At 39.2% G+C, this 14196-nt stretch overlaps 1 protein-coding gene across 1 annotated transcript; it reads left to right on the top strand.

Moving 5' to 3' along the window:
- The first annotated feature begins 27 nt into the window (after nt 1-27).
- Nucleotides 28-4835, top strand: LOC124283931 (U6 snRNA-associated Sm-like protein LSm4). The gene is made up of 5 exons (XM_046719968.1): nt 28-111; nt 742-783; nt 1837-1935; nt 2839-3007; nt 3750-4835. Exons 1-5 carry the CDS (start codon nt 109-111, stop codon nt 3851-3853), a joined length of 417 nt encoding a protein of 138 aa, XP_046575924.1. The 5' UTR covers nt 28-108; the 3' UTR covers nt 3854-4835.
- The last annotated feature ends 9361 nt before the right edge of the window (nt 4836-14196 follow it).

Genomic DNA, 14196 nt, shown 5'->3' with positions numbered 1-14196 from the left:
GGTTGTTTACGACATATCAACGCCGTCGCTCCATCTGTTTCCGGTTTAAAAACATGTTTTGAAGAAAAATCTGGGTCCAAACCTTTTTTCACATCGAATGCCATTACAATGGTAAGACTACACTTGTTTGATGACTACGTTACCTTCAGTCGCAGTGTAACACATTGATAATTCATATGTTGAAAACACAAAACTTTTAATAATGGTTTTATTAAACAAATGGTCTAAATGTTGGGTTTTGTTCATTGAATAGTTTGTGAAATTCCATTTTTTAAAGGGAAAAAACTCTAACTTTTAGTATAATTCTAATTAGCCCTCGTAATCACTGACACTGGATGCCAAGTATCGTCAGCCAGTGAGCCATCCAACAAACTGAAAACCAGGGGAATCCCCTTGAATTCTCATATTTGATTGTGCTTACGAAAAACTTTCACTTTGCAAATTCGTATTTGTGTGAACATGTGTATGTACAGTTATGTACATCAGTATACAGCATTTCAAATTTTACGTCTACGTAGTAGTTTTGCAACAGTGACATTAACTTAATCTGCTCAAAACAGCAAAGACTCTTACTTTTCCAGGCAAATTGCATTCTGTACAAACATTACTACTCCCTTCTTGTCATCCATGTTTTATCTTATAAGCCCTACACTTGTGTATTTATCGTCATTCACTTGATCTTCAGTTAAGAGTCCATTTCGTTTTCAATCTTGTTATAAAGATGTTCTCTTTTTTTTCAAGTTACCCTTATCACTTCTAAGAACTGCTGTCAACCACCCGATGGTAAGTGTATACATGGCATATCAGTATCTGTGTGGCAAGACTTACATTTAGCACTAATTAGCGCTGTCTGCACACTTTGATTCTCTCTGCACAGATCAAAGACTTAAGCGTTTGCTCATCAGACCAAAGACCCTGGTTCGATTCCCTAAATGGGTACAATGTGTGAAGCCCAATTCTGGTGTCCCTCGCCGTGATATTGCTAAAAGCGACGTAAAACTCACTCACTTCACTGATCTCACCACCATTAGAGGGTTAGTTGTGTAAGGGTTTACCCTAACCCCAAATCATGCTTGTTGTGTAGGTTTTTCCCACACCCTAGGATACCTTTTATGATCTAGAACCTTTCAAAATCCTCAAGGTTAGCTGTTCATCCAGATTCTAGTTTCACGGAGAATAATAGCATCAAATTAAACAATTTCCTGTCGCTAAGTTGTACGAAGATCACTTATTTGGTTTTTTTTTATGATCTTATGTTAAAGTGTTAACTTATCATTGTAGATTACTCATTATCAGTATCAGTTCAATTCTCCATGTGGGGCTATTTGAAATCTTACATACTTGATGAAAAATACTAGTAGTGCATTACTCTCATATACCAATTTTATTGTGTCCTTGATGTAGTAATGCTCATAGTAATTACCATGATTAGTTTATGAATACATAACACGTTTTATTGATAATTCTTTATGTTCTTTATCAAAACATTTCAGAGCTAATTCTGGCTCTTCCATCAGTTGCATGTATTCATGTCGTCCAGATTAGTTTATATAAGAATCATACTATCTTGAAGAGGTCTTAACTTTTAATCAGAAAGCCGATATTCTTTAATGCCTACTGGCAAAAATTTAACTTCTTAAACCTGCATCACTTCATGCTTTCCTCACATGAAAGTGACACAATATAACTGAAATACTGAGGTGAAGTGGAGGCTCTAACCACTACACCACAGAGGCGGTCACTGAAATACTGTGTAAAGCAGCATTAAACACTCATTCAGTCACTCATCCAATTAATCATGTTAATGACAAATGTTGTATTTTTACTTCTTTTCAGCTGGTTGAGTTGAAGAATGGCGAAACGTACAATGGACATCTTGTTAGCTGTGATAACTGGATGAACATAAACTTGAGGGAGGTTATCTGCACATCTCGGGTAAATTCATGCAGAAAAAAAATCTCATAAAGAATGACTAATGATGAAATGCCAACCATCTCTCAACCCTAGTTAAAAAATATCACATGCATAGAATACTCATATAAAAATTCCACTTATAGCTCATGTTACCATCTCCATGGTGTAGGGGATACGAGTGTCAGTCTGGCAAGATTGATTGTATAATCCCATGACCACATCATACGAAAGAAGCTAAGAAATGTACTTGTAGTTTTCCTGCCTTTTGTTTGTTATTAATTAGGGCTGCTATTATTCACCCAGACTTCAATTCGATTTTCGATGTTGGACCCTCAGTTTGATCATTTTCTTCATACAAGTAAAAACATCAGATTTCATTTAACTCTCAGAGTAGCTTCTTTAGCATGAAATCCATTGTCAACTTGGCGATGTCTATTAACAACAATTCTTATTGGATAATAAGCGCGGCGTCAACCAATCACATTTTGCCGTATTTCAGCGCTCAGGACTGCCACAGTTGGAGTCCAAATTATGTTCTGGCAGTGTGGAAATAATTTAAATAGTATTCAAATATTGAATCGAAATAGTGATAATGGTTATCGAAAATCGAATCTAAGGTGTCAGATTCGATTTTCAATGAATCAAACCAAATCATTGCAGCCCTAGTATTAAAATGCTTTAATATCATAAAAATGGTCTGGGCTCAGTCTATATGATGTGTCTTAGTTTGTATCATTTTAAACATGGCATGGTATCTGAGTGTGGTCAGTGAGCCTACACTATAATCATGATAAAACTGGCATTAGCCCAGACTCGTACACACTGTGCAAGCAGCACAGTCACCATATAAGTTTGACAACCATGCATATAACGTTGAACCCCTATTGACCTTCCCCTCACCTGATATCTTGTGTCATATTTCAGGATGGTGACAGATTCTGGAGGATGCCAGAGTGCTACATTCGAGGAAGTACAATCAAGTACCTCAGAATCCCTGATGAGGTCATCGACATGGTGAAGGAAGAGGTCATCCAGAAGAACAAAGGTCGTGGCGACATGCGAGGGAGGGGAGGACAGCGTGGGAGAGGGAGAGGTAGGTTGTCTTCTTTATTCATATGTCTTAACAACCCTGGTCAGAGTAGACCTTACTGCTCCATTCCTGTCGTATTGGTAAAAACATTATGATAATTGGATGCATATCAAAAACAGTGATGAAAATGCTGTTCTTGTGTTCAATCTTTTTTGAAAAGCCTGGAAAATGAAAAACTCTAGGAGACAAATTACATCAGAGTATTTGGGTCGATGTCTACCCAATGAGCCAGCTAGATCTTATGGTTCCTCATAATATATGTCAGTATTTATGTTTCCCTGAAGTGGTAAACGTCTGAGACACAATTTACTTTGGGCTTTCCGACCACATTAAGCTGACACAGCATGATATAGCTGCAATACTGTTCAGTGAGATGTGAAACCCATGCACTCACTCACTCACTCACTCACAGCTACTCTTATTTGTAACTTATGTAAGAGACCCGTGAAGATCTGGGTTCGAATTGATCTTCAGCAACCCATGCTTGTCGTAAGAGGCAACTAACGAGATCGGGTGGTCAGGCTCGCCGACTTGGTTGACACATGTCATCGTATCCCAATTACGCAAATCGATACTCATGCTGTTGATCACTGGATTGTCTGGGCCAGACTGGATTATTTACTGACCGCTGCCATATAGCTGGATTATTGCTGAGTGCAGCATAAAACTAAACTCACTCACTCACTTAATTGTAAGATGAACCACATGCTATCAATGTCATTTTGCTGACTGATGTTTTGTTCAGGTGCATTCTCAGCTGGAGGCCGAGGAGGTCGTGGTGGTGGTGGTGGAGGTCGAGGAGGTGGTGGTGGAGGTCAGCAGAAGCCAGGGAAAGGCCGCGGCAACTGAGACACCAAGGCTGAGAAAGGATGTTTCCCACCTTCAATCATAACACAGGATATTTGCCAGTCAGTTATCTCCCTTTAGTAAGCTGTGAATTTGACACTTGAGGAGCAGGTTGAATGTGGAGGTGATGGAGTGGCATTAAACAGAACACAAAAGTGTTTGGATTGACATGGTGTTCCATGTTTGTTAGTTTAGTAATCAATGGCTGAGATGACAGCCACACTGACATGTGAAAACCTTATTGGAAAGATCAGATTATTTTCTTAATTTGTCAATATGAACAGTTGTTCTTGCATTAAGTATACTTTTGGAGTTTCATTTGTAAGCATGTACTGGCTAGCTCCATCCTCAAGGGAATTACCAACTGTCAGTGTACAAGGCGTTAGCCTCGAGACGTGGACTACCATGTTGTAGTGTCAGATGCATGGCAAATGAAGAATATCATGTGAAAATTAAACATTTCTTGTCTGATTAAGTTGGTGAATTTTTCGTTAGTTTATTTCATTGTTGTATGTGAATTGTTTTCCACTGCCACAATTTGGGCAGAACAAAAGCTGTAACAGAATTGGCTAACCTTCAAACTACCTTCTGATATTTGGTTAGATACAGATTGAAGGAATTATGGTAGTTGCCATGGTTACACAGTTTAGTGCTATTGTGTTTCACATTGTAACAGATATCTCTGTACTTATTTCAGGAAACTAAGTTTGTCTGTTTATTGACTCTTGCTTGATTTTAATGTGATGCTGCAATGTTTTTCATTCAATCTCTTAAGACATTCATTTTGACATTTTCCACATTGTGTATGATGGATGCATTTCTTCATCGATTTTCATGGTCCTCGTACTGATGTCAATGTATGGCTGTTTCTCTATCCTGGTTAGATACAGGTAAGAAACTGAAGGTGCCTGTATTGTTCATCTCTGTGTTACAACTGTCTTTACATTTGTTTGTAACTTTAACAAATAAATATCATTTTCCACCATCTTTGACTTGCAGCATTCTGTAAAATTTTGGTACAAGATTTACCAAAGGTGTTACATGGGTGGGTTTTTTTCCACCGTGACATTGTCAGGGTATCATGGATCATCTTTCTCCGATCTAGGAGCAGGTGTGGCTCTATCATGTACATGGGTTCATATCATTTTGCGTTGTTTGTTTCTATCTGTGCCAGCATATGTGTGACTAACAACTAGTCTCCAAAATGAACATATTTTACACCTAAAAAACGAGTTTATAATAATAAAAAGATATAATGAAAAGGAGCCCTGAGACTTTCTGTTGAAATCTAGACTTGCCACATATTCTAGACTTGCATGGGCTTTCTTGGATAAAATTTTTTTTAGGATCTGTATGACAGACTAGCTTCATACCTGTGTTTGAGGGTTGATATAACTGGAATACTGATCAAAGCTGCATTAAACGCCTTCACATCCTTCCCTACTGTTCCATCTGTTAACACTTAAAGACACTTCAACCTAATTACTGCATGGATTGCTGATGACAATCCAGACCCGGATGTTTACAGGTAACTGGTTTTAGATGATGACTTGGTTGATCTTGTGTTATTGTAGGACACCTGTGTGGATCGTTGCTATTAATATCAATCACTGATATATCTGGTCCTCATTATTTACAGCTGTCATATTCTGCGAATGTTGCCTTTGTTTTCATTACAAAGGGAGATCAACCTTGCGCTTTATCTGTGGAGTCACAGCAGTGAATGATACAAATTCTTTATGTGCTGATTCCCAAGTGGAAACTCAATAGTTAACCGGGAATCACTACATAAAAGAAATAGATATGAAACCGACAAACAACAAAGCTATGTGATGTATGATTACACAATGCCATTTAGAAAGTGGTCAAATGCAACATGTGTTATATTTGGGATTACACTTTCTTAGTAAAGTACAAATTCTAGTACTTTTTTTTGAATTGAGTCCCATCCGGGATTCGAACTCACACCCTCAGAGTCAGGCACCCAATCGCCAGCACACAAAGTCAGCCGCCTAACCCACTCAGCTACCGCGACTTCCACAAAAATGGAAGTCGGACAACTGGTAGTCTAGACTGCGGGCTTTGTGTACCCCTCTGATAAGTGTTGATTGGTGATGTGTGATGTAGTCAAATGTATTTTTTCCTTATCCTGTCCCATGATATTTTGCTTATCTCCTATGCGAATGGTAGTGGAACACTTGAATCCTTGTAGATCACTAAAGCGGACGTAAAAGTTCACTCACCCACGAGTTGCCTCCCTTTTCCCGCGCAAGCTTACTTACTTAAAAAATTACATTTCTAAAATTAACTGCATTCACAAATCAATACAAAGGTATCACTATGGTTACGAGTATGGTAATACAGGGGCGGTGGGGTAGCCCAGTGGTTAAAGCGTTTCTCCTCAGGCCTGGGTCTTCGTTTCCCCTCATGGGTACAATGTGTGAAGCCTATTACTGGTGTCCCCCGCCGTTACATTGCTGGAATATTGCTAAAAGCAGCGTAAAACTAGACTCACTCACTCACTATGGTAGAACAAAATAGTGTGGCAGTACAGACTCCAATATAATACAAGAGCAGTGATTATAGCAATGAAGACAGTGATGGCGATATTCACTTCTCGGCAACAGTGATCCAACTTGTAACTATAGTCTGTTTGCAGTGAAAACGTACCGATGAATTTCACTTTAAACAAAACAGTAAACCAAATAAAGTGAAATTAAGTTTGCGAATGCTCATAATTTTACCTTGCCAATTGAACATTTAAATCTCAGATTTTTATTCAACTTCGGATAAAAGTTGTTTAACAAACGATCATTGTTTCAAATCGCTATTATTGGTATGTATTACAAGGGGGTACGCGCAGTAGTTGGAACAGTGAAACAAATGCACGTGCGGTACGTGATGAGCGTTAACTTAGACTACCGTAGAAACCAACCCTTGTTCTCGGGGTTTCATTTAATGTGCATACCCCCTTGTAATACAAACCAATAATAGAGATTTGAAACTATGATCGTTTGTTAAACAACTTTTATCCTAAGTAAAATAAAATTCTGAGATTTTTATGTTAAACTGGCAAGGTAAAGTTGTGAGGATTCGCAATCATAATTTTACTTTATTTGATTTACTTTTTTGTTTAACGTGAAATTCATCGGTACGTTTTCACTGCAAACAGACTATAGGTCTGGGTTGTGCAAGATGAAAACACACAATGCTGGTCTTCTGGTGACTTGAGATGTAATGTGGGATTGGAGGCAATAGCTGACTCCCCTTACATGCCTCCCTCAGGCAGATGATGGTGAGTGGCCCCATCCAGATCACTCTGTATTCTGTTGGTCAGAAGACAGTGGAAAGAATAGAACTCTGCATACCACTGCCCCTTACTGAATCTACACGAAGAAAAGTGAGTGAGTTTAGTTTTATGCCGCACTCAGCAATATTCCAGCCATATGGCGGCGGTCTGTAAATAATCGAGTCTGGATCAGACAATCCGGTGATCAACAGCATGAACATCGATCTATGCAATTGGGAACCGATGACATGTCATGTGTCAACCAAGTCAGCGAGTCTGACCACCCGATCCCATTAGTCGTCTCTTACAACAAGCGTGGGTTACTGAAGACCCGGATCTTCACGGGTTACGCGAAGAACTGTGTCACGTGCTGAATTACAATAAAAGGCATTTCATTATTCCAGGGGTTTAAAAACAGCATCGGCCATATGGCCTATGGGACACAAATATCACAGGTATATGAAAACAATGATAATAAAGTCACATCAACACGCGCGCGGTGCAAGCCCAAACATACACACGAACGCACACACACACATACACAAAATTATATATACGAACACAATCGCGTTCTTACGCTAAAAAACATCAAGTATATAAACGGTAAACATAGTGATAAATGAATACTGACATAATTGACAGTAATAGAATAAACTAATCTACCGAAATATTTCAGCGCTTTTTTAAAACAGTATGGAGAAGTGCGGCAAGGAGCTTTATAAACTGATTATTGGTCGGCACGAATGCCATTTTGTCTCCTGCTGATATAGACGGGAATCAGTGATGGACACTAGTTATTACTTTCCAAAAATTATACCGGAGATCTGAATAATAATCACAGTTAACCAGAAAATGTAATTCGTCTTAACAGCGGGTACAAACCCTTTCATGAACAGGAGGCTTCGGACAAGAATATCTACCCAGTTCTACCTCTAATGGCAAAGTGCCACAACGGAATTTACTCAAGATACTACGATGTGATCTAGGTAGAATTATTTCAACATAATGTTCAACCTGTAAAAAAATCTATGAAAAGGCGATAAGTACGTAATTTATGTTCATTAACCTGCCCTTTATCATTCCAAAGCCCAGAAAAACGATCTAACGCCTTAAGGCGTCCTTTGGCAACAACAAACTCCTCATATGAAATACCAATCAGTCAATTACAGGTAGGCGTACATATAAACGAAAACTAACTACATGTAATACTTTATGAACTCCAGTATATCAAGATCTCTGACCTCCAATGTCCCGACCGTCTACTAATAATACTAGGTATTCTATTAAATTCGAGTAAATGAAGTTTACGCTAAAACGAAAAAGAACTCAATTTTGGGTTTAGTACACTGAGAGACCCAGCATATTTCGTCACGAACTGCTATAATTAGGATTTTGCCAGCGACAGCTAAGAAGTATCTAGCTGCACGGTGTTGAACTGCATTAATACAACTATACAGCCGTGCTCCATATGAAAGAATGGGCTGAAGATTATCACATAACTTATTGTAAACTTTATAATCCATACCACCAAGTGCCTTAAAATTACAAGGGATCGATGGGGTAACCCAGTGGTTAGGGACCGTTCATAATTCAAGGCTGGTGTGTGTGTGTGTGTGTGTGTGCGTGTGTGTGTGTGTGTGCGTGTGCGTGCGTGTGTGTTGTTGATGATGATTTTAAGGGGGGTCACCCATTTTGTTCTGGGGAGGTAGGGGGGGTCAGCAATTTTGTACACATCTTCTAGGAGGGTCAGCAATTTTGTACATACAACTATTTAAAATTATGCTTTAAAAAATATGGAAAGGGAGGGTCATTGACTTTGTACATGACATGCAGGGGGTCACTTACTTTGAACATAAATTTGGGGGCATCCACATTGTATTTGCTTCTCCATAAAAATCATCATCACCCCCCTCGCCATAAATTATGAACGGTCCCTTAAAGCATTAGCTCGTCACGCCGAAGACCCGGGTTCGATTCCCCTCAGTGGTACAATATGTGAAGCCATGTAGAGTAACCATGTAGGAGCAAAGAATTATTTTCTTTATATTGTTGATTTTTTTACTTTGTCTTATACCACTTGATACAACAATTTCGTGATAAAATAAAATTGAGACTAAAATTTAACAGAATGCTACGAGTCAAAGATGGTGGATAATAACATTTATTTGCTAAAGCTACAAACATATGTAAAGACAGTTGTAACACAGTGGTGAACAATACAGGCACCTTCAGTTTCTTACCTGTATCTAAGTTTCTAAAACTTCAGTCCTGCCCCACAAAGAAGCACATGTGATACATGTGGTCTCACCATTAGGTGAGTTTGTTCAAAATTGCCTCTGTTCACCCAGCAGAAAATGGGTACCCAGTGACATAAGTAGTGTGACTATAACCTTGTAGCGCCTCACAGGCAGCTGGAGTTATCCGGGGTAATAATGTGCTGTTCTTTGGTTGTTCTGAGCATTCACCGAGTGAATGGAGTTCAGACGCATTAATCTACCATCTGAAGCGCTCGTAAAATCTATTATTTCGTCTACACACGCATTTACCAGCTTCTAATATTATAAGCCAACCCATTGACAACATACTATTGAGTACATATCAAATTACATTTAAAGATGGAATTATCCATCCTACATCTGGACATATACTTTAAAGGTATACTTTATTTATGTAGCGGGTTATTAAACTGTTTAATGAAATTCAGGTAAAAGTAAAGTATTGACAATCAACCAATGTGGAAAAACATAATTACTAGTAATACTACAATACTTTCGGACTGTGATCAGAATTCTGTTTATAACTTTCCTTTCAACGCACCAAGCCTAGGAAATGGTTTACACTACATTGTCATGTGTAAAAATGCATTTTTGTACGGTAAATGTGTGGTAATATGCTAGCTCAATACTATAGTAATAGTGATAAACACGAGTGGGAATTAGACTTGCACAAGTCTCTAAGGTAATACTTAATAGTGTAAATGGTAATTTCTAAAACATATAAATACATGTATCTCTCTAACAGACTGGCGTCCTTAGACTGTACCGTCTGTTAATCTAGACTTACCTCTTCACGGGATAGTATTACTATACATGTACATCCATTGGCTTAGCATTCAGTACAGCCTAAAGCAATTTTCATTGTTGGTTATATAACAGCGGTCTGTAAATAATTTATTTCGGGCCGGTCAAACCAGTGATTGACATTACGAGTAATGATCCACGCTGTTTGGGTAGGAGTGAGTGAGTGAGTGAGTTTATCTTAACGCCGCACTCAGCAATATTCTAGCTTTATGGCGGCGGTCTGTAAATAATCGAGTCTGGACCAGGCAATCCAGTGATCAAAAGCATGAGCATCGCGCAATTGGGAACCGATGACATCTCAACCAAGTCAGCGAGCCTGACCACCCGATCCTGTTTGTCGCCTCTTACGACAAGCATGGGTTACTGAAGATCAGTCCTAACCCGGATCTTCACGGGTCAGTTTGGGTAGGATGACAAAGTCAGCCAAGTCACCGAGCCAGATCACCTGATAGGGTAAGTCGGCTCTTACACGAAACACAGGCGGTCGCCGCAGTATGAGCAAGTCAGCATGTCAGTGTTGGGGCTCCTTAATTCTCGAAACAAGCGATCAAAGAAAGCGACTGATTTCAGCTCTAGAAAGAGTGAGTGAGTATAGTTTTACGTCGCTTTAAGCAATATTCGGGCAAGATCGAGGGACAGCAGAAATCGACTTCACACATTGTACCCAATGGGCAGTTCCGAATGCAGAATAATAAAGGCTGCATGGTTCATGAACTCAGTCGTTTCTGAGCGTCATGTCATTTCCGTCTTTAAAGGGGTTTAACGTATCAAAGTATATTTGTGTTCTTGTACGATAGGATAGTTTAAATCCAGTCATAAACCAAGCCGAAAAGTTTGAGAAAGCTGACACGTGACTGGCTCCAAGTACGCATGACGTGACATCTCATGAAGGGAGTAGGCCTTAAGGCGGGAGAGATATGGTAACAGATAGACTTTTAATGAGATTGAAGGGTAAATATACCCAACGGATAAAATGCAGTTCGCCAGAGTTTGATTAAGTGTGGCAGCATCTGATATCACAGCCTTTTTGACTGGACTTGCCAATTTGTGGGTGGTCTGTTATACCGCATCCTGCACTTAACACTACTGCACTCCTCTTCCATGTCTAGCAAATCTTAACGCCAGTCCCTGAACCATTTTCTTTCACCTGTCACCCAGCCCTTATGTATGTATGTTAAAGTCTAGATTTTATTCACAGGTCAACAAACTGACTTCTGACTTCTCTTCAGTAAAAATGTACTTACTTGTTTCTGTCAAAATTATATATTAACACAGCTTAAGCGTTGGTATAGTATCTACCCAACTCACAATAATCTTCCTTTTGTTTGGGAGAGGTACTGTGAAGATTCTATTACATTTCGTTTGTGATGATAATTTACGAATGAAAAGGTGCATGTGTGTGTCTGTGCGTGCGTGCGTGCGTGCGTGCGTGCGTGTGTGTGCCTGCCAAATCGACCCAACTCGATATGTGATTCCACTTCTTCCTCATTGACTCTTGAGTGTTATCGATATACGAAAAGATGCTACAGAATGGTCGAAAGAGCACCTTGTAAAGAAAATCTGTTTGCATAATCATAAATAAATAGTGTTAATGTCAACACCCCTTTAGTCTTAACACATATTGCAATGCCCAGAGAACATACAAAATGTCTCATGGGGTTTGCTTCTAGAGTTCAACTATTTCATAGAAAGCTTAAAAATTCAATTGACTCTCTTCTGAAGTGATACGTTTTTATGCGGGCGTGGGGCGGTTAATGCAGTACCCTCTTTATCTAACCATATCGGGCACCTGAGGCCGATAACATGTTTCTTGATAAAATGGTTTCGGTTCATATATGGCGTCGACCACAGACGTCATTTCCCGTGTAATAAGGAGAGGCCCTGACCTTTGTGGTAATGGCGCGAAACCGGGCGTGAGGGGAGGGCCGTTAAAATCTCGTTGCAAAAGGTCTGATCAGAGACCATATGGTCTCTGGTTTGATAGATCCTGTGAGCCTCAAACGGGGCTTAAGCACGGTTTTCAAGAAACATGCTGCGATAGCATGTTGGGAAATAGCATGGAAGGAATTCGATAACTGGCAATGTGTTTATGGCCTGTGATTAGATCACGAGACGGATCAGTAATTCAATTCCAAAATGAGCTTTAGGATAAAAGTCCATAAAATAGGTATAAGGTAGATTCTGACTATCTACCCAATAATATTATGTAGCATCGTGGTATATCACGAGATTCGCTTCATTACATTTCATTCATGGTGAATTAATGCTACGTGTAATCAGAGACCCTATATCGGTATATGGTCTCTGGTGTAATTATGGACTAAAAACTACACGGCATGACTGATGAAGGTAAAGGACTTAACGACTTTGAACGATATCAAACTGAAACCACATGTAATGGTATGGAGGCCTATATGGCAGCTGACCGCCTCCGTGGTGTAGTGGTTAGAGCGTCCGCCCGGAGAGCGGAAGGTCGCGGGTTCGATCCCCGACCGCGTCATACCAAAAGACGTTAAAATATGGTACTTGTTGGTACCTGCCTGGCGCTCGGCATTAATGGGTACAACACGGACTGGTCGGTTCGTATCCTACTTGCGTAGATGCTGTTGATTACTGGATTGCCTGACTGGACTATTTACAGACCACCGCCATATGGCTAGAATATTGCTGAGTGAGGTGTTAAACAACAGACAAACAGAGAGACAGATTTATTTCGTAGACACGTGATTCTTTGTCTGTTGTTTAACACCTCACGCGCTCTTCGTCAATTATAAAACTACAAAAGAAAGTAAACTCGGGGTAATGGTTTGATGGGTAAATGGAAGGATTACCTCTATTCCATACAGACAGTCATTTTATTCAGTATGTAATACGGCAAAACATATATAATCATTTTATATGAGTTTGGTTTTACGCCGCTTTTAGCAATATTCCAGCAACATCACGGCAGGGGACACTAGAAATGGGCTTGACTCATTATACCCATGTGGGGATTCGAACCCGGGTCTTCGGCGTGACGAGCCAACGCTTTAACCACTAGGTCACCCCACCGCCCCAATTTTAATATAAATACATCGTACCCCAATTGCGTAGATCGATACTTATGATGTTGGTCACAGGATTGTCTGGTCCAGACTCGATTGTTTACATACCGCCGCCATACAGCTGAAATATTGTTGAGTGAGGCGTTAAACATGTTTTAAATAAATTGCTACAGATTTAATAACATGTTTGTTGGAAGTCAAATAATTTACCTTTTTCTATTGTCTTTGTGTTTCATGCTCAAATTAGATAGAAACGTAACTTTAACAGAATCGGTATCTCTTTCAAAGTAATATTGATTAAGTTCTCTTTAGTTCTCATTATTAAAATAATGTTTGAGACAAGTTGAGGAGGACACATGTTAGTGCCAGTTTTACTGAATAATATCTAATGGTCTTCGTATACATGTAGTTAAAACATTATCCCCCTCCCGATGTAGAAACCCATACAAAGGAAAATCGGTAATTAAATAACTTCTTACATTTCTTCACCCATGTGTGTGAAACTTGAAAGAACTTATGTTAAATTTCTTTATGTCTATTTAACCATCACTCTTTCCTGCACCTTTTTGTAAAAAGTAATCTGTGGCTCGTCTATTTCGTGTAAAAATAAATTGGTTCAATGAAGACTGGGGTAAGAAATGAATTTGCATCCACATGACCCCTACTGTGCTTGAAATGTAAATTTCTGCCGAAAAAAGGTCTAAAAAGCTGAGATGTTTAAGCAGTTGAACGTTTCTCTAACGTATTTTTTAAATTTTTAAATAATAAAAACATGTACACGTCTACAGACAAAGCACCGGTACTACTTTAAGGTAGTTTCAAGTGAAAAATCAAACATATAATAACATCAAGAGAGAGGTATAGGTTCTTATGCTTCTCAGGTTTTATATACCCGTTTTGATGGTGGCTAAATGAAACAAACAATAAATTGTT

The sequence above is a fragment of the Haliotis rubra genome, unplaced genomic scaffold (assembly GCF_003918875.1).
Source record: "Haliotis rubra isolate DU_JTF1 unplaced genomic scaffold, ASM391887v1 Scf325, whole genome shotgun sequence".
NCBI classification, from domain to species: domain Eukaryota; kingdom Metazoa; phylum Mollusca; class Gastropoda; order Lepetellida; family Haliotidae; genus Haliotis; species Haliotis rubra.
The sequence above is the reverse complement of the archived record's forward strand: the minus strand, read 5'-3'. Positions and strand labels throughout refer to the sequence as shown.